Below are 24,034 nucleotides of genomic sequence, written 5' to 3'. Positions count from 1 at the left end.
TGCAGCCACAGAGCAGGAAAATCTGGGGCAGGTAGAAAGCACCCCACCAAGCAAAGAAGGAGAGAAAGCAAAGCAAACCAAAGTCACCCAAGGCAGCCCATCCAATCCCTCTTATGCAGAAGTTACAAGGAAAAAAGCAACAGAAAGCTCAGGATCATCGGAGGATGAAACCTATGAGCGCCTCTCTAAAAGAGTTGGAAGGAAATCCCGCAAAGAAATGAGAGAAGAAGAGGCCAAAAGACTCAAAACCCAAGGAAGTCAAGCCACAATAGAAATTTCCATCGGACGAAATACTAGACCGAGACCTTCCAAGGGAGGTCCCATCCCTCCTCTTAGTAAATAATGAAGCTCGTCTCTTGGAATTGCAGAGGATTGGAGAACCCCTCTAAACTAGAAGCAATCAAAGGCCTATTAAAAATAGAACCCTCAGACATCCTCATGCTCCAAGAGACCAAGATTGAAGGGCAAGCCCTTCTAGATATCAGTAAGTCAAAGTGGAAGAAAAATACAGGTAAGGCAGTCAGCGCCAGGGGCACTTCTGGAGGACTGGCTACTCTTTGGTCAGAGAGCACCTTCCAGCTTCACAACTTTAAAGAAACTCAGCACTGGATCTACACAGAACTCATGCATAAAGCTAGTAAGTTGAACATTTCCCTTTTCAATATGTATGTCCCTGTAAACTACTCTGAAAAAAGAGAATGTTAGAATTCGCTTTCACTTTTTCTTGAGCAGCACTCCCCAAGTAACGTTATCATAGCGGGAGACCTTAACATAGTAATGAAACCAAAAGAGAAGAAGGGTGGCTCCTGCACCAGAGACTCCATGTTGGCCTTTATGGAGGAGCTCTCCTAGAGTTGGGACCTCTTAGACTTCAATCCAGTCCGTGGGCTTTACACTTGGTCTAATAATCGTGTTGGGATGAACCACATCTCTGCTCGTCTAGACAGGTTCCTGGTCAAAGCACCATTATGATGAATAAAAAGATCATCATCACAAAAATTCTGCCTAAATTGAGCTCAGATCACAAGCCAATTCAACTCCTTCTAGAAGATGAGGAAGATCTAGGGTCCATTCATTTTCGCTTCAGCCCTCTTTGGATCAATAAAGCGGGCTTCATGGAAACTGTTAAAGCCGCTTGGGATAAATCCTTCTCAGGCTCCTCCAGCTATACCTGGGAACAGAAGTTGAAGGCCACAAAACAAGCGTTGAAGAAATGGATAAAAAAGCCAGACCCCACTCCAACCAACCAAAGAAAAGAGGCAGTTCAGATGTTGCACTCCCTGCAAACAGAAATGGAAAAAAAAGACATCACAGAAGAGCTCTTGGACAAGGAAGTAAAAGCCCAACGATCCACTTATCAATCCTTCCGGGCTGAAGAAGAATACTGGAGGTTAAAATCCAGAAGTCTTTGGTTAAAGGCTGGTGATCGGAACACCTCTTTTTTCCATAGACAATACAGAGCCAGACTGTCCCGAAATCATATAGCTGAAATCAAAACTACGGAGGGCCAAGTCTGCAAAGGCTTCAACCAGGTTAAAGACGCTGCTGAAACTCATTTCAGGAATTTATACAACGATGGAATCCAAGGTAACGATGAGGAAACTGCTGACTTCCTCTCTAATATCCCTCTTCTCGTTAACCCTGAAGATAATATAGCGCTTTGTAGACCCATTTCTGAGGAGGAAATTATCAACGTAATTTGGTCCATGGAAGCTAACAAGGCCCCTGGGCCTGATGGATTTACAATCCATTTTTACAAATCCTATTGGGAAGTTATCAAAGATGATCTATTTAAAATGATAAGAGGTTTCATGAAAAAAGCTAAGATAGGAGGAGGAACCAACTCCACCTATCTAGCTCTAATCCCTAAAGAAACCAACCCTGAATCTTTTGCAAGATTTAGACCTATTTCGTTGTGTAACGCATCTTATAAAATTATAGCCAAACTCTTAGCCAACCGAATCAATCCCCTGCTCAAAAGATTGATCTCTAATTCTCAAGGCGGATTCGTGGAAGGTAGGTACATCATGGATAATGTTATTCAAGTACAAGAGACCATCCACACAAGCAAATAGCGAGGGGAGAAAGGTATGTTGATTAAACTTGATATGGCAAACGCATTTGATAGAGTTAACCATTTGTTCCTTTGCAAAGTTCTGCTCTCTTTTGGTTTCTCACAGCAATTTGTTCAGCTCATAAAAGCATGTATCGATTCCCCGTGGATAGCTCCCCTTATCAATGGCCGCCCATATAACTTCTTCCATGGTCGGAGAGGCATTCGGCAGGGATGCCCTCTCTCACCCTTTCTATACATCCTCATGGCGGATTCCCTCAGTAGAAAACTATCAGTTGAGAGAATTGTTGCTCCCTCCCAAGTCTCAAACCTTCCAATGGATCAGCCCCCCTGAACCACTCTCTATTTGCGGACGACTCCCTGCTCCTTGGAGGAGCTTCCTCCAGAATTGTGAAAGCCTTTGACACTGTTCTGAGAAGTTACTGCAGGGTATCTGGCGCACTTGTTAATGAGAGCAAAAGTGAAATCTTCAGTTGGAACACCGATCAGCAGGAGATCAATAACATTTCTAAGATCTTGGGGTTCAAAGGACACGCTCAATGGGACAGGATCAGGTATCTTGGTCTCCCTATAACCTCAGGAGTGAATAAGAGGTCCCTCTGGAATGATATCATCAGCAAAATCAAAGCTAAAATCGCAGCATGGGGAGGCCATTGGTTAACAAAAGGTGGCAAAACCATCCTAATCAAATCTCAGTTGTCAACTCTTCCCATCTATCAAGCAACTTTCCTCTTGGCTCCCAAAAATGTAATGGACCAGATCTCTACACTTCTCAGGGACTTCTTATGGCAAGGAGGGAAAGGCAACGAGAAAAAAATGCATTTAGTTAACTGGGACTTGGTCAAGAGGCCGATTGCTGAGGGCGGACTGCAAATTCGTGACCCCTCCCTAGTTAATTCAGCGCTAGGAGGCAAGCTCCTGTGGAAAATGATTCACGACCCCTCTCATCCTGTCAGCGTCACTCTTCGGTCAAAATACGTAGATAATGCTGCCCTCAGGAATATGCAATTCGACAGCTCTGTATCTTGCACGCAGGTCTGGAGGCTCTGCTGCAAAAGCAGTAAATTTTTCAAAAAACACTTGTACAGAATCCCTGGTAACGGCAAGCGCACGCATTTGTGGAAAGATCGCATAATGGGGTGCGATCCTCTGGCAGAAAACGAAGAAATTGCTGAGCTCAGAGACTGGTTAGAAAGAGCAGGTATAAACAGCATTTACGATTTGTCAAACTGGGACAGTCATGGTGATTGGGTAGGCTAGGATCTACACAGCGTCCCTGTGCGTCTAAGCGACCAACAGAACCTGCTTGAGGAACTGCTTGAAGAAGCCGCACCAGTCAACAGGTACATGAGGGACAGTTGGGGTTGGGGCCTGACAGGAACTTACACTGCAGCTAAGGGATATAGGGCTCTATAGGGCTATAAGAACAGTAATCACCCACCCTCCTTTTGGAAACAGGTTTGGGAGCCGCTAGCCCTTCCAAAAGTTAATTTTTTCTTCTGGACTTTGGCTCACAATAAACTCTTAACGGGAGACAACCTTGTAAAAAGGAAGATCAAAGGGCCTCATAGATGCGTGCATTGTAGAAGTAATCTAGAAACTACCCAACACCTTTTTCTGGATTGTCTCTTCGCTAAAGAGGTGTGGGGACTTATACTTCAAGATTTTTAGATCTCCCTCCCTTCTCAGATCTCTGTCCCAGACCTCTTTGCTTCATGGAGTGCCTGCTACCCTCATCGCATCCCTCATAAGTCTTTCTGGCGCAAAGTATGGACAACGCTCCCCAAATTTGTTTGCTGGCAACTTTGGCTGGCACGTAATCAGTAGATTTTCAAAGATATACAACATTCTCCGATTCAAGTTGTTGTAAAAGCTAAGTCTCTGCTCTTGGAAGCGGCCCAGCAGCAGTATCACAAAGAAGACCCTCTGCTCACGCCGGAAGAAAAGAGGTGGCTGGCCCTAGAGCCACATCCCCGAAAGTACCTTCTGCCCCCTCAGAAAGCTAATCCGGACTGGTGAAAAAGAGAGCCAGATGACATCTTCCAAAATTGGTGGAGGGCCCAAAAATTAACTACTATATTCTTCGATGGGGCGTCCAAAGGGAACCCTGGAGCAGCAGGCACTGGTGGGGTCATCTACTCCACGGATGGGTCTTCTAGAGATACATTTGCATGGGGCCTAGGCCTGAAAACGAACAATCAAGCTGAGATCCTTGGGCTGCTCAAAGCCTGTCTTATTGCCAGAGAGAAAGGTGCTAAAGATCTCCAAGTCTTCGGAGATTCAGAAATTTTAATCAAAAATTTAATCAAGGGGGAACTCTTCAACAACGCTGGTCTCAACAAAATTTTGGGCAGATTGAAGAGAGTCTTACAAGACTTCGACTCACACAAGTTCTATCATATCCTCAGAACCTCCAACAGTGAAGCAGATCGGATGGCGAACATCGGATGCACTCTCATGAAAGGGAGTTTAATTGTAAATGGGGAAAGATCCTTCCAAAAGCTGTGAAATTGTTGTATCTCAAAGGCAGTAAAAAAGGATAACAACCATGTAATAGGGGTCACTACGGCACAGACCCATTTTTCTTTTTGCAATATATAAAAACCACAACCGTTGCAGTTAAAAAAAAAAATTACAAGTTTGACTCATGCAACCTACATAATTTAGGTGTTCTATAATTTTTTTAATATTAAATTATTTTAAATAGTCAGAAATATTAAACTACCAAAAATCACAATCTCACCTACCATTATTGCAGATTTCCAAAAAAAAAAAAACCAAAATCTTGAAATAATTAAAAAATAACTATTTTAAATAACAAAAAAACTCATGATATAATAACTAAAAATTATTTCACTTATTTAAAAAAAAAATCTAATTACACCAATTTTAAAAATAACAATATAAAAATGAATTAATTAATTTAGAAAACCTGCATCTCCATTATCAATAAAACTTTGAAAATTTATCATAATTAATAACATGTCTAGTAAATTTTAATCATTCCACCTAGATTTGAAAATTTATAATAATTAATAACATGTCAAGTAAATTTTAATCATTCCACATGTTTAACTTTATAATTATATTCTATCTATTACAAATCTTACATTATTTTAAAAATATTTTCTTTATCTTACAAATCTGTTTCACCTTCCCCGTAGTTGTGTGTCTCAAGAATGTCTTTCCTTTGTTGAAGATCACATCATAACCACGATTTTCTAAAATTGCAACACATATGATATTTTTTTTAGGCCTAGAACGAACATGAAATTCTTGAGCTTGAGAGGGGAGCCCAACTCCCTTTGAAAGGTGATTGTACCAACCCTAGATGTGTTGTACCTTCTGTCGACCCCAGCTGAATGTGCATTTGCAGGTCTTTACCCTCCAGGTCATTAAAAACCCCTCCACACCTTGTCATGTGGAATGATGCACATGAGTCCAAGTACCACACGCTCCCCATCACTGTGTTGGTCATGCATGCAATAAGAGTAAAGTCAAGCTCGAATTGGCTTCACCTGATGCTCCTCTTAAGATCTTCTTGCTTGCCTTTTTGTGTGGACACTTCATGGCATAATGCCCTAATTCATGACAACGGACTCATTTAATTTTATATGAATCTTTCTTCTTGTCCCCTTGGCTGGATTCTGGTTTGGATTGAGATTTCTTCCCTTTTCCCTTCTTTCTCTTTCCAACCAATGCAAAGTTTTCTTCATCCTCTCTCTTGGATGAAGTTCCATCTCTAGTATTTCACCTTATTTCCTCCTATACCAAATCAGACCATAAGTTTTCCCAATTCGGTAGTTACTCACTCTCATTCATTGAATCTTAGTAGTTGTGCAAGCTCTTGGAAAGTCCTAGAAGGGTTAGGCTTACCGAGTCATCTTCTGGAACATTAAAACCAACCTTGCCAAGTTCATCATGACATTCTGTGAAACTAATCTGTGGAAAAGTGTCATTCTTCTACATCTGGATACTTTGAAGTTTATTCTTGAGTTCCAGCTTCTTGTGGTCACTACTATTCTCGAACAATTTTGTCATTGTTTTTCACGTTGCAAAAGAAGTTTCTTTTCCATGGATATTTGAGACGATGTGATCCCGTACTCCCTCCAAGATTATTCTCCTTGCCTTAGCTACATCTTTCTTCCACTAAGCAAGGTTTTGGGCATCATATTTCGTTGGTTTTGCAACATTTGTGTTGATGTATTCTAGCATTTCATTGTCATCGAATACCGCCTCCATGTGATCCTTCCATGCAATGAAATTAGAGTTTCCTTCCAAGGCATACTCTAGCCTCAGTCCATTGAAAGTCATCTTCTCAGCTTTAAAGAAATCGTGCTACATTGAACTGCAAATTCGAACCTCTTGAGAAACAACTTTGAACTTCCTGCTTAAATGTGAATCTTTCTCTAATACCATGTGGTGTAGATTTACAATTACTAATGAAATTTTAATCAAAATCACAAGACACATACCTACTCTACTACTCTGTGAAAGTTAATTCACAATTTAGAACAAAAATTTCAAACATGCAATAAGAAATAACACACATGCACGCAATATTTTTTCTAGGGAAAGCAATCTACTAAAACCCCAATGTCTACTTGCAAATATGATGAATAGAGATGTATTATAATTGTCTTTCTCAATTGAGCACAACCTGCAAGTGAATATCTCCTTACTCACTGGGAAGATCTAACCCAGACTTAGTCAATTTCTGCCTCTATTTGAGCCCTTATTTCTTTGCCCAATTCCTTGAGAAATTAGGCCCCTATTATTTAGGAATTTCTCCAAAATGGATTGGGCAATTCCCAAGGTTGATCATTTGACTGCATACCACACCTGTACACTCAAGACTACTCTATAACTAATGTTACACTACCTTGGAATCTCCACCACGGCTAGGGAACTCGAATTCTCTACATGCACTAGCTATTTTTGCCTGATTGATCAGTTAACTGGATGATCACTAAGTTTGACTGAAATCCCACTACACAACTAACCTTCCACTAGTTCTCCCAATAGTTGGAACTAGTTTAACTGAAAACAACTTGAGATAACTGACTTTGGTTACTACAAATTAGCAATCACACATACTTAACTGAAATCTAACTCCTCCAACTCAAATTTACCGAGCTAACTAAGTGACAAGAGCCATGTCACCTCAGTTGACTGCCTCCAAGATTTTTGTTAATCTAGAAATTAAAATTCTCTCAATTTAATTAAGGAAAAATCAAATTGATAATTTCTTATAGATTTTTGTTAATCTAGAAATTAAAATTCTCTCAATTTAATTAAGGAAAAATCAAATTTGATAATTTCTTATTGCATTTTTAACACTTTATAAATAATATCCCTCATATATTATTAAACAACGCAAAATTCTCAAAATATTATTTCAACATTATTAATAATAATAAACAACAAAAAAAAATTATGATAAGCCAATCCAATCGATTAAAAATAAAATTCTAAAATAAATTAATTACTTACTATTTTATTCTTCCAGTCTTGGAGACTAACATTTAATAAACAATGAGAGAATAAATATTATGATAAGCAAACCCACTCTTTTACAAATAAAATTATTAAATAAATTAATTACTTACTATTTTATTATTAAAGTCTATGTGACTGTCATTTTCATTAAACCCTTTGAAAATTTATAGCAATTAATTTAAATTTGATTTAAATGGTTATGAACGAAAAAATTTAAAAACTTGTTTTTAAATAAATTTTTTCTACACAATAATAGTCTTTATTATAAGAAAGTTTTGTATTAAGAGTAGATTTTTCAACCATCATCACAAGTACATTGAAAAGAAGTTTGCATCTCGAGACATTTGATCTTTCTCAGCATTTGGTAAAGAAGAGATTGATCCCTAGTTGAGATAGATCTTGGCTAGTTTAATTTCACCTTTTAAATAGGCTATATTCTACATTAATATGGGTCAATACCATGGGTTATCATACCGTGAGTCAGTATCATGATCTTGGCTAGTTTAATTTTAAATAGGCTATATTCCACATGAATACCATGGGTTATCATACCATGGGTCATATCATGGGTGAATATCATGAAGTTGTAAAAATATTTTCACATAGGGTTGTTTTTAGTTTTAGGGTTAAAAAGAACATTACATTACAACATTTCTACTTTATATTATATAGAGGTATATATTATCAATATTATTTATCAATATTATTAATTATAATTAATTCCCCGAAAAAATATTAATAATTTATATTAAGCATAGTCTAATTTATACACAATAAATTTTTCAAGATGTTAAATCTATTTATACATTAAAAAAATATTTTAAACAATGAGAAATCATGATTGAAATTAGATTTGGGTGCAAAAACTATTTTGTATATAAATTAAAATACACCTAAAATTAATAATCTTACAATAACTTGTTTTTAAAATTTGAACCAGTCAAACTTAAATAAAATCATGCTCAACTTTGTTAACTTAAACAAAATCATCTTCCATTTAAATATAAATTTATATTAAATATTAAATATTAAATATTAAATATTAATATATATATATATATATAAAATTAAAATTCTTCTTCAAATTTTATAAGAAAAAGTTATAACTTTATAGCAATAGCTTGATTTTCCTCCATTAATACCAACTTTGAGTCTTAAAGAATTGTTCTTGTAAATTTTAAGAATACATTTTAAATATAAATATTACAATTAATTTAATTTAGTAAAATTTTAAAATTAAATTTGTTATTTTTTATTATTATTTTTTAAAGAGTATATTATATATATATATATATTCCAAATAAAGTTTTTAGAATTTTAGTAATTTTTAAAATTAGCATTTACAATTTTAATTTAATTATTAATAATTAATAGAATGATGATAAAGACATAATTTTATAGAATATTTAAGAAATATTTTTTTAATTAGAGATATATATGTTTTTTTGGTTTTTCAATTTGATTAAAACAATTGTTATAAAATTAAATTTAAATAAAAAATATATAGTTCAATTTATGTTTTCATGTACTATTAATAAGTCATGATATTGGTGCATAGTATTGCCATAAATATTTTTTACAATTTCATTGTCTCCATAATATATTGGGTGAATCTCCATAATTAAAAATCTTTTTATATATTCTTTTTTAAATGTATTTATGTTTAACTGATATATTAATTCTTTTATAATTAACTAGCCTAGATATATCTTAACTTCAGATCTATAAAAAACTGTTAAAATTGGCAACAAGGGCCAAAATCCATGTGGGTCATCTTATTTATGGCAGCTGATATTTTTCTTGGATCCCTCTCATCGAGAGGTGTAGGATTGATCTAAAGATCATCTGATTCCGATAAGTATTCATGGTGTTATGAATGTATTTGTGTTATAAGACAATTTGTCAAGGTCAGCCAGCAACCAAATAAACCCCACATGTACTCAATTATAAATAGAGATGGCCTTCAAGTCATTTCAACACATTTGGGATCTCTTCCTCTCTCTACTTGTCTTTGGGTTTTAGTAGGAGGAGAGATCTTAAGGAATAACGTTGCACTGATCCAGAGGGTAGAAAGTTGGAACTATCGGAAAAGCCGGGAACTGCTAAAAAGCTGGAACTGCCAGAAAAGCCGAAAAAGCCGGAACTGTCAGAAAAGCCGGAAAAGCCGAAACTACCAAAAGAGTCGGAACTGCCGGAAATGCTGGAAAAAGCCGGAACTGCCATAAAATCCAAAAAATCCAAAACTGTTGGAAAAGCCGGAATTGCCGAAAAAGTCGGAACTGACGGAAAAGACGAAACTGTTGGAAAAGCTGGAAAAGCCGGAAAAGCTGGAAATGTCGGAACTACCGCAACTGTCGAAACAGCCAGAACTGCCAGAAAAGTTGGAACTGGCGGAAAAGCCGGAACTACCGGGACTGTCAAAACTGCCAAAACTGCCGGGAACAGTTGGAACTGCCAGAACAGTCAGGAACTGCCAAAACAGCCAGAGCATCTATCTCCGAAGGAGAGCAGCATGCAAGGGACAACTAACTAACATTGGGACAGTTGTATGGTACTTAGCAGCAAATACACCAAGCATGCAATGTTACAGCTACCATGCAAGGGACAACTAGCATGCAACAACAAGCATGCTAAGAACAACAAGCAAGCAAGGTGCAGCCAACACATAGGTCAGGATGGCAACATGGTGCAGCAATGGCACATAATGTAGTACAGTGATGGGTACAGTCATGATTAATGAAGCGTGATGAGATGCAACATAGTGATGATGGGTGCAGCATGGTGCAGCGCGGTGAGGTGTAGCATGATGACAAAATGTAGCACAATGATAGGTGAAGGAGTCACCTTGGAGAATTAGTTGAAGCAGCATGTCTTCAACTGATCTCATGTATCATCTTCTTAGAGATGATCTATGCTCTCATCTAGATAAGTCAAAGTGTTGACTTCTGTTGTAAACGTACTATCTCTCTCTCTCTCTGTTGAGCTATTGAAGAACATATAAGAAGACTTGATCAAGGGTTTCCCCACATTAGGGTTTGTACTTGGCTAGCGCCACATCTTGTGTCTTATTGTCTTGGCTTGTCTTCTGCAATTTACGTTTATGTTCTATCTGCAGTTTACTTTAATGCTGATGTGATTGCTAATCTGGAAAAGGTATGGAGCTAACTGTGAAAATTGAAATAAATTTCTCTAAGCATAGAACATAACTAAAATTAACATGGTATCAGTGGTGAGGTAAATACAATGCCCAAGAAAGAGTGAAAGAGCAATCACCGAAGACAGTTGGGAAAGGACAAAAGGATCTGTGGATTCCTCATCCCTCTTCAAATTCACCAAGGGTGAAGTCGAAGTAGAGAATATTATCACAATGGTGCAACGAAATATGGCCTACCTAAAGATCACTTCATTGGAAGACCGGATCTCGGGGTGGAAGGAAAGGCAGATAACTAGTTCAGCCATTATGCGAAGGAGTGTCTGAATGGTAGGGACACATCACTTGATGATGATAACAATCATTCCAGGGACATCTTTAATGATCAAAGGAATGACAAGTAATGTAGGACATCAAGGAAATGGCCGACTCTTCATAGAAAGTGAGGAACCCCAGGTATGAAGAATCAAATGTTGTTTCTGATAAGATAAAGAAGCATTATCTTGTATTGACCCTCTCCTTCAAATTCTTTGGGAATCTGGCTTATAGATTGTAGTGCTTCAAGGCACTTCATCGGATAGATGGGTGCACTCTCTAATTTGGTAGATATGGAAACAATCATGGGATTATACTTGGAGCCGATGCCACCTATCCCGGAAAGGGTGTAGGGAATGTTAACTCTCAATTGAATAAGGGTAACTCGATTCATTTACAAATCTCTTTTATATACCTGATCACAGGAAGAACCTGGTGTCCATCTCAGAAATGGAAGTCAAAGGTTTCATGGTGGCATTCATTGATGGAAAGGTACGTGTTAAAAAATATAATTTTCAAAGATGCTTTTTCTCATGGGTTCAGGGTTGGAAATTTGTATCAAGTTGCAGGATGGTCCATTGGGGATCATGTCAATTGACATATCGCATCTATACCACCAAAGGTCTACCTATGGGGCCCTACCTGATGTGAGTCAAATGGTGATAGGGATGTCTGAAGTCAAGTAGAGCATGAAGGTACATGCCTGAGATGTACCAAAGGAAAATCTCATAAGGGGACCATTCCCCTCATGCAGCAGGTCCACAGGTTTGGAACAACCTAAGGAGTTTGAGATTCATGATCGGGAATCTCATGTATATAGGTGGAAGAAAGCCCTCTATGGCTTGAAGCAAAACACCCCGGGCATAGTATGAGAGGATTGATAGCTGTCTGATGAAGCTGAGATTCACTAGGAATGAAACCAATCCAAACCATTACCTGAAGGTTGTCGATGATAAACCTCTCATACCGACACTTTATGAGGACGACCTATTCTGACAGGTGCAAACCCTCTCATTTGCAGAAGTAAGAGGGAGTTGGATTCCGGATGTGGAATGATCAACTGCAAGCCTGTGACTACCTTGAGGATCTTAACTTTCAGAAGTTGTATGGTAGTTATGTCGGACCAAATTTGGGAAATGCATCTGAGTTTCATAAACTCATTTGTGTTGATGTTCTTGGTGAACTTCCGTCTAGACATATGTTTTGCAGTTAGCATGGTGAGCTCATATTTGGTTGAGCCTCACTGGATTGGTGCCAAGAATCTTCTGAGATATCTTCAGGGCACAATCTCTCATCGATTGAGATACACTGCCGGAAATATGAAACTGCATGATTATTCGAATGCTGACTAGGCAGGCAGTGTGGAGGATCACTAGAGAACTTCTCAGTGTTGGTTCTCTATGGATTCTGCTTCGATATCATGGATGAGTAGGAAGTAGAAGTCGGTTGCTATAAGCACTGCTGAGACCGAATACATAGCTACGATTATGATCTTGTGTGAAGCTGCATGGTTCCAGAAGCTCTTAAGTGAGTTGTTTGTACACATGATGAATACCACTATGATTCTCTGTGACAACCAGAGGGGGGATTTGATTATTGAGGAATCCTATATTTGATGATTTCTCCAGCAGATAGACATCAGATACTACCTTATCTGCGATATGGTAAGTCGATGAGCAAGGAGGCTCCATTGCATTGAGACTGATGTACAGGTCGCAGACATTTTGCCAAAGCCCCAAGGAAAGGTCAAATATGTGACTTTCCCGAACAACTTAGAGTCGTTGAGAGACCTTCTTATAAGGGTCCTGCATGTTGCATGCATTGAGCTCTAGGAGCTCTGGGGGCTTGGGGTACTTACTGGAGCAACATATGACCACAGGGTGACTCACCCTCCCCTGGTGGTGTGCTATGAACAGGATGATTAGTTATTCTATGGGTCAGGATGATTAGTTCTCCTGTGGCAATTGTGGAACAGGATGATTAGTTCTCCTATGGGTGGGATGATTGGTTCTCCCATGGAAACTATGGAACAGGATGATTAGTTCTCATGTGGGCTAGGATGATTTGTTCTTCGTGGCGAATATGGAACAGGATGATTAGTTCTCCTGTGGGCTAGGATGATTAGTTCTCTGTGGCATCCACTGGCAGGATGATTCGTTCTCCTGTGGACAAGACGATTAGTTCTCCTGTCGAGGCATCCTACCCATGCAATCTGGGACTCATGGAAAGTACCTCTCATCTGATCAATGAGCAGGGAAATGAGGATAGGGACCATAGTAGTACTATCGATGGATGCATCGTTGTATCTACCGTACTCCCTATGCTAGGATGACCTCCATTGATCTGGGATCAGTATGAGTGGTTTGAGACACTTTCTTGTGACATTGATCTGGGATCAATGAAACTGATCTGAGATCATTATGAGTGGTTTGAGACACTCTCTTGTGACATTGATCTGGGATCAATGAAATTGATCTGGGATCAGTATGAGTAGTTTGAGACACTCTCTTGTGATATCGATCTGGGATCAATAAAACTAACTTTGAGTCAGTAAGAGTGATGTGACACACTCTCTTCAGATGAATGTGACCAGTAGAGAATGGTATGAGACATTCTCGATCAATTCTTCTTCTTCATGGTTCAGCAAAGCAAAACAGAGCTCAGTAGATCAAAGCAGAGCAGAGCAGTGCAGGGCACTGATGGCAGGGATAGTACAGTCGGACATATGGATCAACAGATGGAGTTCTCCCTAGTTGAGAGGGGGTGTTAAAATTGGCAACTAGGTCCAAACTCCATGTGGGTCATCTTATTTATGGCAGCTGATATTTTTCTTGGATCCCTCTCATTGAGAGGTGCAGGATTGATCTAAAGATCATTCGATTCTGATAAGTATTCATGGAGTTATGAATTTATTTGAGTTATAAGACAATTCGTCAAGGTTGGCCAGCAACCAAATAAACCCTACATGTGCTCAACATTTTAGTGTAAATAGAGGTGGCCTTCAAGTCATTTCAACACGCTTGGGATCTCTTCCTCTCTCTACTTGTCTTTGGGTTTTAGTAGGAGGAGAGATCCTAAGGAATAACGTTGCCCTGATCTAGAGGGCAGAAAGCCGAAACTACCAGAAAAGCCAGGAATTGCTAGAAAACTAGAACTACCAGAAAATCTGGAACTGCCGGAAAAGCTGGAAAAGCTAGAAAATATGGAACTGCCAGAAAAACCAGAACTGTCAAAAAAGCCGGAATTGCCGGAAAAACTGAAAATGCCAAAAAAAGCTGGAACTGCTGGAAAAGTCGGAAAAGCTGGAACTGCTGGAAAAGCCGGAACTGACGAAGAAGCCGGAACTGACGGAAAAGAAGAAATTTTCAGAAAAGCCAGAAAAGCTGGAAATGCCGGAACTTCTGGAGCTACTAGAACTGCTGAAACAGCCAAAACTGCCAGAAAAGTCGGAACTGTCGGAAAAGCCGGAATTGTCGGGACTATCAAAACTGTTGGGAACAACTGGAACTGCCAAAACTATCGGGAACATCCGGAACTACCAGAACTGCCGAGAACTACCGAAATAGCTGGAGCATCTATCTCCGAAGGAGAGTAGCATGCAAGGGACAACTAACTAACATTGGGACAGTTGTATGGTACTTAGCAGCAAATACACCAAGCATGCAATGTTACAGCTAGCATGCAAGGGACAAATAGCATGCAACAACAAGCATGCTGAGGACAACAAGCAAGCAAGGTGCAGCCAACACATAGGTCAGGATGGCAACATGGTGCAACAATGGCACATAATGTAGTACAGTGATGGGTACAGTCATGATTAATGAAGTGTGATGAAATGCAGAATAATGATGATGGGTGTAGCATGGTGTAGCATGGTGAGGTGCAACATGATGACGAAATGCAGCACAACGATAGGTGAAGGAGTCACCTTGAAGAATTAGTTGAAGCAGCATGTCTTCAACTGATCTCATGTATCATCTTCTTAGAGATGATCTATGCTCTTATCTAGATAAGTCAAAGTGTTGACTTCTGTTGTAAACGTATTCTCTCTCTCTCTCTCTCTCTCTCTCTCTCTCTCTGTTGAACTATTGAAGAACATATAAGAATAATTGATCAAGGGTTTCCCCACATTAGGGTTTGTCCCTGGCTAGCGTCACATCTTGTGTCCTCTTGTCTTGGCTTGTCTTTTGCGATTTATGTTTATGTTCTATCTGCAGTTTACTTTAATGCTGATGTGATTGCTATTATGGAAAAGATATGGAGCTAACTGTGAAAATTGAAATAAATTGCTCTAAGAATAGAACATACCTAAAATTAACAAAAACTCAGAGGGATCGAATCTCTCTAGGTGCAAACTTTTTTTTTGAATTCACAACTCGAAGAAATGTTTGCACCTCTAGAGATTTCATACCCAAGACTTAGAATGAAATTAAGATGGATATGCAATGGTTTAATTTATATAAATAAAGTGTAAAGTTAAAATGATATAATTTTCATATTTAAATATATGATATGGAAAAAAAATATTATAGTAATTTTTAAGAGATTACCCACCAAAACAAAACAAAAAACATCATCACTTAGTTGATCAAGTCAACTTTACAACTACTTAACAAAAATTAATAAAAATTATAAAAAATTTGTATTCAAGCTTCTGTGATCCATAATGAATTAAACAAAGTCTTTCGGTATTTAAATATTTTTTCAAAAACTAGCAGTTCAATATAGCCCTTACATATTAATATTTTAATAAATTAATAAACTAATATCATTATTTAAACATTATTTTTCAAGAACTAGTAATATTTGGTTTTAATTAATTAATTTAAATATTATTTTTCAAAAACTAGCCATTTAATATAGTCGTTACCTATTAATATTTTTAATAAATTAATGAAATAATATCATTATTTAAATATTTCAAAAACTAGCCGTTTAATATAGCCATTACTTAATAATATTTGTTTTTAATATATTAATAAATTAATATTATAATTTAAACAAAATTGTTCAAATATAGTCTTTAGTTGAAATTATGTCTATTTAAGCCTTTGTCATGGTCTGCCTCTTCTCGTCCTGATGATGGACCACACTTGTTGGTTCAAAACGCTTTGGCCAAAAAAAAATCTTTCATGTAATTCCTACCGAAAGACTTTGTTTAATTATAATTTTATTTTATTATTATTTTTTTTAATTTGACCGAGTCAACATACATGGGTTGTCAAAACCCTAATTATAAAAACAATTGGTAATTTGACCTAATTATAATTTTAATATATTAATAATAAAATATCTTTAAAATAATTTGTTTTTAACTTTAACCCAACCATTTATATAAAATCACATTCCACTTAAACACGTCCCCTTGGGGTAGCTAAATTGGCAATGGTCGCAGTCCTATCAAACTTACAAAATAAAAATAAAAAAATGTTCCACTTAAACACGAATTATATTACTAGCTAGTTGTCTTTAATGAGACCTTTTGAAAACTTTTCCAATTTATTTTTCCTATTTCCCTAGGAGTTTTTCAGGGTGTTGAATTCATATACGTAATCAGAAAACCAGTTTAAATAACAAAAATCAAGATTGCACCTCCACTTGAAATTTCAAAAAGTCACATTAAAAGCAACTCCTATTACTAAATATAAAAGAATAATTTTAAACTTAAACAAATTCAACTAATTTTATATAAATTTTTTTCTAAATTCAATTAATTTTTATTTAAATTTTTCTCCAAATTCAACTAATTTTTATTTAAAATTCTCTCCAAATTTAATAAAAAAATTATTGTAATTTCCTTGATGGATAAGAATTTTAATATGAAATTGTTTAAATTTTAACTTCCTATTTTATTTTTTAAGGTTTTTGTTTAACTTTTCTATATTTTAGTTCTTTTACAAAAAATATTTTTAATTGGCATGAAATCAAATAAGGATTGATTGGTATCACAATGTCTTATTAATTTTTCAGGATGTTAAATCTAATTTTCCATGATTTAATTATTGTATTTCTATAATATTTTTTCAGATATTTGTACATGTGCATATTTTCTAGCAAATTTTATAAAAATTATGTAGATATTTGTTAAAATTACAAGTTTGACTAGTGCAACCTACATAATTTAGATGTTCTACAATTTTTTTTTATAATGTTGAATACATTTAAATAATCAAAAACACATTTTAAACCACCAAAAATAACAATCTCACAGAATAATATATTACAAATTTCAAAAAAAAAATATTAAAATAATTAAAAAAATAATTATTTTGAATAAAAAAAAATCATGATATATAACTAAAAATTATTTAACTTATTTAAAAAAAATAAAAATCAAATTACACAAATTTATATATATAAATTAATTAATTTCTTATGAAAAGCTTCATCTCATTATCAATACAATTTTGAAAATTTATCATAATTAATAACATGATTAGTCAATTTTAATCATTCCACCTAAATTTGAAAATTTATCATAATTAATAATATGTTGATTAAATTTTAATCATTCCAACCAAATTAAACAATGTTTAATTTTATAATTATATTCCATTTATTACCAATCTTACATTATTTTTAAAACCTTTACCAATCTTACATTATTTTAAAAACCTTTTAAAAATATATTAAAACTAGAAAAGATATTAAAACTAGAAAAGTAAAAATTTTAATAATTTTTTGTTCAATTTTTTTCGGGGAAATATAATCTATATTTTAAAAATATAATCTTACCTATTAAAAAAAAAACAATTTCTATGAAACTTTCAGGGAAATTTTTTAATTAATTAATACAAGTTTTTAAAATAAAATGTTACTTTTATTAATTTTTAAAATAAAATTAATTAATTTCTTATTATTTCCTCCTCAGAAATTATCATAATTTTATTAAATTATTAATATTAATAATTATTTTAAATAAATTATTTTATAAATTTCATGTCAAGGTGATTGAAAAAAACAAAACAAAACTTTTTAAATATTCTAATTAATAAAATAACAAATTAATAGGATATATATATATATATATATATATATATATATATATATATATATATATCCTCCGAGAAAACCTAGAATTACCCATCCTCATCCAAATATATGTAAAAAAATTCCCGAATAATTAAGTTCAATAAAGAAATAAGTTAGAAGGAAATCAAATTTAACCAATTTTTTTAATTCTCGGCAGGAAAAGTTATAATTATTATCATTCAAATAGAAATCTTTCATTATTTAAAATCTGCACTATTTAAATATTAAAGTTAAATACAAAATAAGTTAAAAACAATTAAATTCAATCTTTTTAAAATTGTCTTTTTTGTAGAGAAAATTTATAAATATAATTTTAAATATTTAAATTATTTTATATTATTTAAGAATTATATTTAAATTTCTAAACATTCAAGTTAAATATAAAATCAATTAGATGTGAGATAATCATATTATAGATAAATGTCTTTCCGAATAATCACATTATTTTAATGTGATTATTTAGAAAAACATTTATCTATAAAATCGATTAAAAAAGAATCAAAATCAATCTTTTTAAAGAAATTTTCAATCGAACTTCACTTATCATTTTAATTTTAAATACGAATTTATTTGATTGTGAGAATGATTTTAGCAAAACTTCACTTATCATTTTAATTTTAAATACGAATTCATTTGATTATGAGAATGATTTTAGCAAATCATTCTCAAATTTGTCCTGACGATGAACCACACTAATTGGTTCAAAACACGTAGACAAATGATTCTCTATGTAATTTTGCTAAAATCATTCTCACAATCAAATATAAATCACAGAAGTCTAAACTCTTTACGAATTCATTTATCGTTTAATTTTAAATACAAAATAAATTAAAAAGCAATAAAATTCAACGTTTTAAATTCTACCTCAAGTTCCCAGAGCGAAGTTATAATTTAATTCATTGAGAATTTTAAATATAAAATGCTATAATTATAATTTAATTAATACGAATTTTAAATATACAAAATTTAACTTATTTTAAAGAATTCAATTTATTAAATTTATAAAAATAAAAAATTATTCTAGAAAATTCAATTTATTAAGTGTATAAAAATAAAATAAAATAAAAACTGTCTTTTGCTCAGAAAAGATAAATTCATAAAAAGAATTAATTTATCTATTTTTGAATAAAATATCATTCCATATATTTATTTATATTAAATATATTTTTTAATTAATTATTCATGAAATCATAAACGAGCTTAAAAATTGTGAATTGTAAATTGCTAAAGGGAAAACCAGTTTTGACTTGTGATTGTTATGTTTAATGTTACAAGCTACGTGTGTAACAGTCTCATCCGCATCGAATTTACCCGGATTACATAGATGTGGCTTTCAAGGATCAACAGCTCTCATTGTTTCCATGTTTTCCGGCTAGCATCCCACGCCGTTGGATGGAGGGAAGCCATGGAAATTCTAGATAACAAATTCTGTTATATAAGGCCTCCTCCGATATTCGGTTTTACGTTCGTGTATACATTGCAACTCGAAGTTCTAAAGGAAGTGCTTTTTATTGAATTCTCTCTGTTCCACATATATCTGTCATCAGTGGCAAGGGTTTGGGAACATTTTCAGGTAAATATCGCCATTTTTCCTTGGCAATGACTATTCATATTTGTGTTTTGTGTTCTTTAAATCTCTCGCGGGATTTGGCTTCGAGGTCTGATGCAACTTTGGTTTTCAAGACAAATTTGTATCTTTATTTTTAGTTTTAAATTTTTCCTGTGTTGTCTGTAAGCTGTTAGGCGTCTTAGGCCTTAATATCAGAAAATCCGTGTGATAAAACTAAAGATATTCTGAATTAGGAACTCTCACAGTAAGCATGTTGTTTTTGCTGCTCAAACATTGTTTCTTTAACTATGAAATTATGGATTTCAGTGTCACGCATATGTAAGAAATTGAGCATTTCAACTGAAGAATTTGTCTACTTTTCGCTTTTTATTTTTTTGTTCAGTTATTTCTTCGATTTCACATTTAGCAAAATACTGTCAAGTCTGTATAATATTTTGCATTTAAGCGTTCTTTGAATCAGAATCAAATGAGGATCTGGCATTTCAGCGTTCTTTGAATGGAATCAAATTAGGATCAGACATTAAAGCGGTCAAATTAGTGAGAAGTATCAATCATTTCAGCCGTAAAAAAAAAAAATGTTCCTTTTTTATGTCAAATATAATTCTGGACTGTTAAAGATCTTTCTTTGCATATAAACTTATGAAGTGAAGCAGTATTTTTTCAATTAATGAGGATCAGGCATTTCAATGCTCATTCTGCGAGAAAGTATTAGGCATTTCAATTGTCAAAAAGAGTTTTCGCTGTTTTTTGTCCAATATATATTTTTTTCACCTCGCATTTGGCAGGTAACTGTCAAAAATCTGTCAAAAATCTGTCTGTGGACATGTATTTTTAAAGGATTTAGGCATTATATGCGTCAATATGTGAGGTTCTGCATCAAAATTAAGTTCTTTTGCTTTTCATATTAGGAGATTGGATTTTCTTTGGAGGAGTTAGTTGGCTTAAGGAATTTTGCCGTTCGCAACCTTGCTTTTCATGTTTGAACAGTCCTTACATGCCGGTCCTGAGTATTTTCACTTATAAGTTATTACGGCCATTTTTGGTTATTTTAGTATCAATACAGTTATATTTCGTTTTTTCATGAGATGTGACTTTTTAGACTTGTGAACATTTGAGTTTGGTGTCAAAGCATCTCTGTAATCCCAGATGTTCAATCAGTTTGACTTGTGCCAGTCATGCTCGCTGATTGGGAGATTTTTTCTTGGACTGTAGACTTATTTCCGATGAATATTCAAAGTGTACAGTAAGCTTCTTTGGATGATGTAGAGTCATTTAAGCCAAACGATATCCTTTCTTTCTGCAGTCAAAAATATGACTTTTGGTGCTTACTAGATATGATTAATCAAATACATTTCTTCTAAAAATAAATTGTATAGTTCTGGCGGTTTATGGTTCGATAGATATGCAGATGCTAAATCCGCGAATGAGCTGTCAGACAGTTTCTCCTTTGTTCTAGTTTTTTCTCTGTTATTTTTAAAGATGATTTTTTTAAATAGTTATAGAGATTTGAACTTAATCTTATAAAACATTTCTAGAGAATTGAACTTTGAATCATGTTTTCCCCATCAAGGAAATGCTATTTGAACTACCCTCGTACCCTATGACTTTTATTCTTTAAGTAAAAATATTAATATTTCCCAAGTGGATTATTCTTTACGATGTTGTGCACTTTGACTGACTCTACGCTGTAGTTGTACCTGTCAGTGTTTTAAGGATTTTAATCTTATGAGGCCCTTGTACTTTCATGCAGGATGACACATGATTTATTATAAAGGGAGGACTAATTTACCAATTTCTTGATGAACTTAAAGTTTCTGGCGTTCATTATATGTTGCTTCACTTGTCAAATATTACTGCAGCACCAAATATTTCGCTGGTAAGAAATATGTCTTATAAAAATGAAATTGTGGGGTTTGGTTAGCTGATGAAGGAAAATTGACTTTTGATTATAAACGCTCCAGCTGGATTGCATTCCTATCTGAGACTAGAACTTAGGGCCCGATCTGTCTGACATTGCATCATTTTACTCCAACCTGCAGTACAAGTACGCCAAAAGCTCGGAGATGTCTCAGTTTCAATGCATGGCTGCTTCATTTAAAACTTCAGCTGTTTGCTTTCAGTCTTCACAGCCTTGTTTTGGTGTCAAACAGCCTTTGATACCGGCACGAATATGCAACAGTAGACCAATCTCTCTGTTTTCTGTTGGGAAGAAACAAAATAGAGAGGATGCTTTCTTTCTCAAACATCTGGAGATTAAAGCATTGGATTCTGCTCAGCCATTTGATTATGAATCCAAGAAAAGTGAAGACCTGGAGAAGAATGGTCTGTTAAAGATAGGTATTGTTGGATTTGGTAATTTTGGTCAATTTCTTGCAAAAACCCTTGTTAGGCAAGGCCATACGGTATTGGCTCATTCCCGAACAGATTATGGGGAGATTGCTCCAAAGATGGGAGTTTCTTTCTTCAATGACGCAGATGATTTTTGTGAAGAGCATCCTGAGGTGATATTGCTATGTTCATCCATCATAGCGACAGAATCTGTGCTGAGGTCGTTTCCAACTCAAAGACTGAAGAGAAACACATTATTTGCAGATGTCCTTTCGGTCAAAGAGTTTCCACGCAATCTATTTTTACAGGTATTGCCTCCAGAATTTGATATATTGTGCACCCATCCTATGTTTGGGCCTGAGAGCGGGAAAGCTGGGTGGGGTGGCCTTCCCTTTGTTTATGAGAAGGTTAGAGTTGGCCAAGGAGCAAGAGCAGAACGTTGTTCTAAGTTTCTGGATATATTTGCAAAAGAAGGATGCAGGATGGTTGAGATGTCATGTGCTGAACATGATCGTAATGCTGCTGAAAGTCAATTTATTACCCACAGTGTGGGGAGGATGTTAGCCAAGTTAAACTTAGAATCTACTCCAATTAATACTAAAGGTTATGAAACATTGCTCGGAATTGTTGCCAACACTTGTGGAGACAGCTTTGATCTTTATTATGGTTTATTTATGTATAATAATAATGCAACAGAGCAGTTGGAGAGGTTGGAGATGGCTTTCGATGCTTTAAAGAAACAGCTTGTAGGGCAGTTGCACGAAATAGTTAGAAAACAACTACTTGAAGGGATTAGCACTGAGGAAGTTTCTCAACAAATTTCAGCATTTGCTGAAATGCAAAATTCTCAACCTTCAGATAACTCTTCCGAGGAGCAGAAAATACAGGAGCGGTCTAATGTCGTTAAGGAGCTATCTGATGTAGTTAATAAAGTTAAATAGGCCTTTATGATTTCTATCTGGCCCTCGCCAATTCCTAGAGGTTTTGAGACTACAGTATTTTTAGAGCTTTCTTTCACAATGCTCTGTATCCTTTGTTTATTGTAATCCCATTGTAGGTCCCCTGCAGTAGAATAGTAGATTTGACCATGACAATACTTTTCTTTGTTTATTGTAATCCCATTGTAGGTCCCCTGCAGTAGAATAGTAGATTTGACCATGACAATACTTTTCTGAGCAGATTTGCCCTTTTTCATATTACTTTCCTTATGTATGTCTCCTGAGGAATATTTTCCTTATGCGTGTCTTCTAAGAGGAATATTTTCCTCCTAAGAGGGGTACTAGGTGGTTGATGTATTGGCTGATGTTTAAGAATTTTCATTACATGTTAGCAAAGTTAAAAGGACTTCTACCCTTGTTTAATAAGGCATTCCTCTCCTCGCATGTTGGAGAGCACTCCCCTCCTTGAAGGCCAGCGAGTAATTATAATATTTTTCAAAAACAACTATTCAATATTTCACGTTCATTGTTTCACCTTTCCTAAATTGGTTTTTCTTTTTGGACAAGATTATGGTACATGATATTGTAATTTATTGTATTGGTTTTTGAAAGTTTCTCTAATTTATTTAACCAGCGAAAGAATTAGAATTAGAATTACTCTTATAATTAAATTAAAGGATAAATAATAAAAATAATATTGAAATTAATTATATGAATAAAATTACAACATAGGTTTATCTTGATGTATGGAAAGGATTCTTCATTATAAGACAAGTTTATCTGGATGCATGGAAAGAATGGCATGAGCTTTGGAATGGAAAAAATTATTGTCATATTTTTAGGAGTTTTGGTGGATTTAGTTGCTTCCATATTTAAACATTGTTGGGTTTGTTGTTGTTTCATAACATAACTATGGAAAGAATGGCATGAGCTTTGGAATGGAAAAAATTATTGTCATATTTTTAGGAGTTTTGGTGGATTTAGTTGCTTCCATATTTAAACATTGTTGGGTTTGTTGTTGTTTCATAACATAACTCTAGAACGAATCATTCACCACAAGTTGAGGTCCCAAAATACCATTGAGGCTTTGATTTGTGTTAGAATTAATGATTCAAGCTTCTCCTCCT

General features: G+C 34.9%; 2 protein-coding genes across 4 annotated transcripts; both read left to right on the top strand.

The window, feature by feature from the left end:
* Window positions 1-1,115: 1,115 nt before the first annotated feature.
* LOC149242100 (uncharacterized) lies at window positions 1,116-14,605 on the top strand. Its single transcript, XM_089370758.1, has 3 exons — window positions 1,116-2,016; window positions 2,400-3,325; window positions 14,360-14,605. The coding sequence occupies exons 1-3, from the start codon at window positions 1,116-1,118 to the stop codon at window positions 14,603-14,605; spliced, it is 2,073 nt and encodes a 690-aa protein (XP_089226884.1).
* A 4,895-nt stretch (window positions 14,606-19,500) lies between these two features.
* Window positions 19,501-23,310, top strand: LOC149242099 (arogenate dehydrogenase 2, chloroplastic-like). 3 transcript variants are annotated; one of them, XR_016246625.1, is made up of 4 exons: window positions 19,501-19,644; window positions 21,392-21,517; window positions 21,681-23,026; window positions 23,097-23,310. XR_016246625.1 is itself a non-coding variant. In XM_089374170.1 (3 exons), the coding sequence occupies exons 2-3, from the start codon at window positions 21,470-21,472 to the stop codon at window positions 22,908-22,910; spliced, it is 1,278 nt and encodes a 425-aa protein (XP_089230296.1). In that variant the 5' UTR covers window positions 19,501-19,644; window positions 21,392-21,469; the 3' UTR covers window positions 22,911-23,310. The 3 variants fall into 3 exon arrangements, 2 of the variants coding, with proteins under 2 accessions (XP_089230296.1, XP_089230297.1); XM_089374170.1 differs by having other exon boundaries at window positions 21,681-23,310; XM_089374171.1 differs by lacking the exon at window positions 19,501-19,644 and having other exon boundaries at window positions 21,389-21,517; window positions 21,603-23,310.
* Window positions 23,311-24,034: the final 724 nt, after the last annotated feature.

The sequence above is a fragment of the Pinus tabuliformis genome, chromosome 8 (assembly GCF_031772625.1).
Source record: "Pinus tabuliformis cultivar Carrire ecotype Pingquan chromosome 8, CPIR1, whole genome shotgun sequence".
In the NCBI taxonomy this organism is placed as follows: Eukaryota; Viridiplantae; Streptophyta; class Pinopsida; order Pinales; family Pinaceae; genus Pinus; species Pinus tabuliformis.
Note: the sequence above shows the minus strand (reverse complement) of the source record. Positions and strands in the feature narration are given on the sequence as shown.

Excerpts from the sequence above, each read along its gene's own strand:
- LOC149242100 (XM_089370758.1), top strand. The coding sequence starts at position 1,116 with ATGGAAACTGTTAAAGCCGCTTGGGATAAATCCTTCTCAGGCTCCTCC. Across the intron at positions 2,017-2,399 it reads TCAAGGCGGATTCGTGGAAG|CCCCCCTGAACCACTCTCTA; the intron begins GTAGGTACATCA and ends CCAATGGATCAG. Across the intron at positions 3,326-14,359 it reads GGGACAGTCATGGTGATTGG|CCGGAACTGACGAAGAAGCC; the intron begins GTAGGCTAGGAT and ends CTGCTGGAAAAG.
- LOC149242099 (XM_089374170.1), top strand. The coding sequence starts at position 21,470 with ATGTTGCTTCACTTGTCAAATATTACTGCAGCACCAAATATTTCGCTG. Across the intron at positions 21,518-21,680 it reads CAGCACCAAATATTTCGCTG|TACAAGTACGCCAAAAGCTC; the intron begins GTAAGAAATATG and ends TCCAACCTGCAG.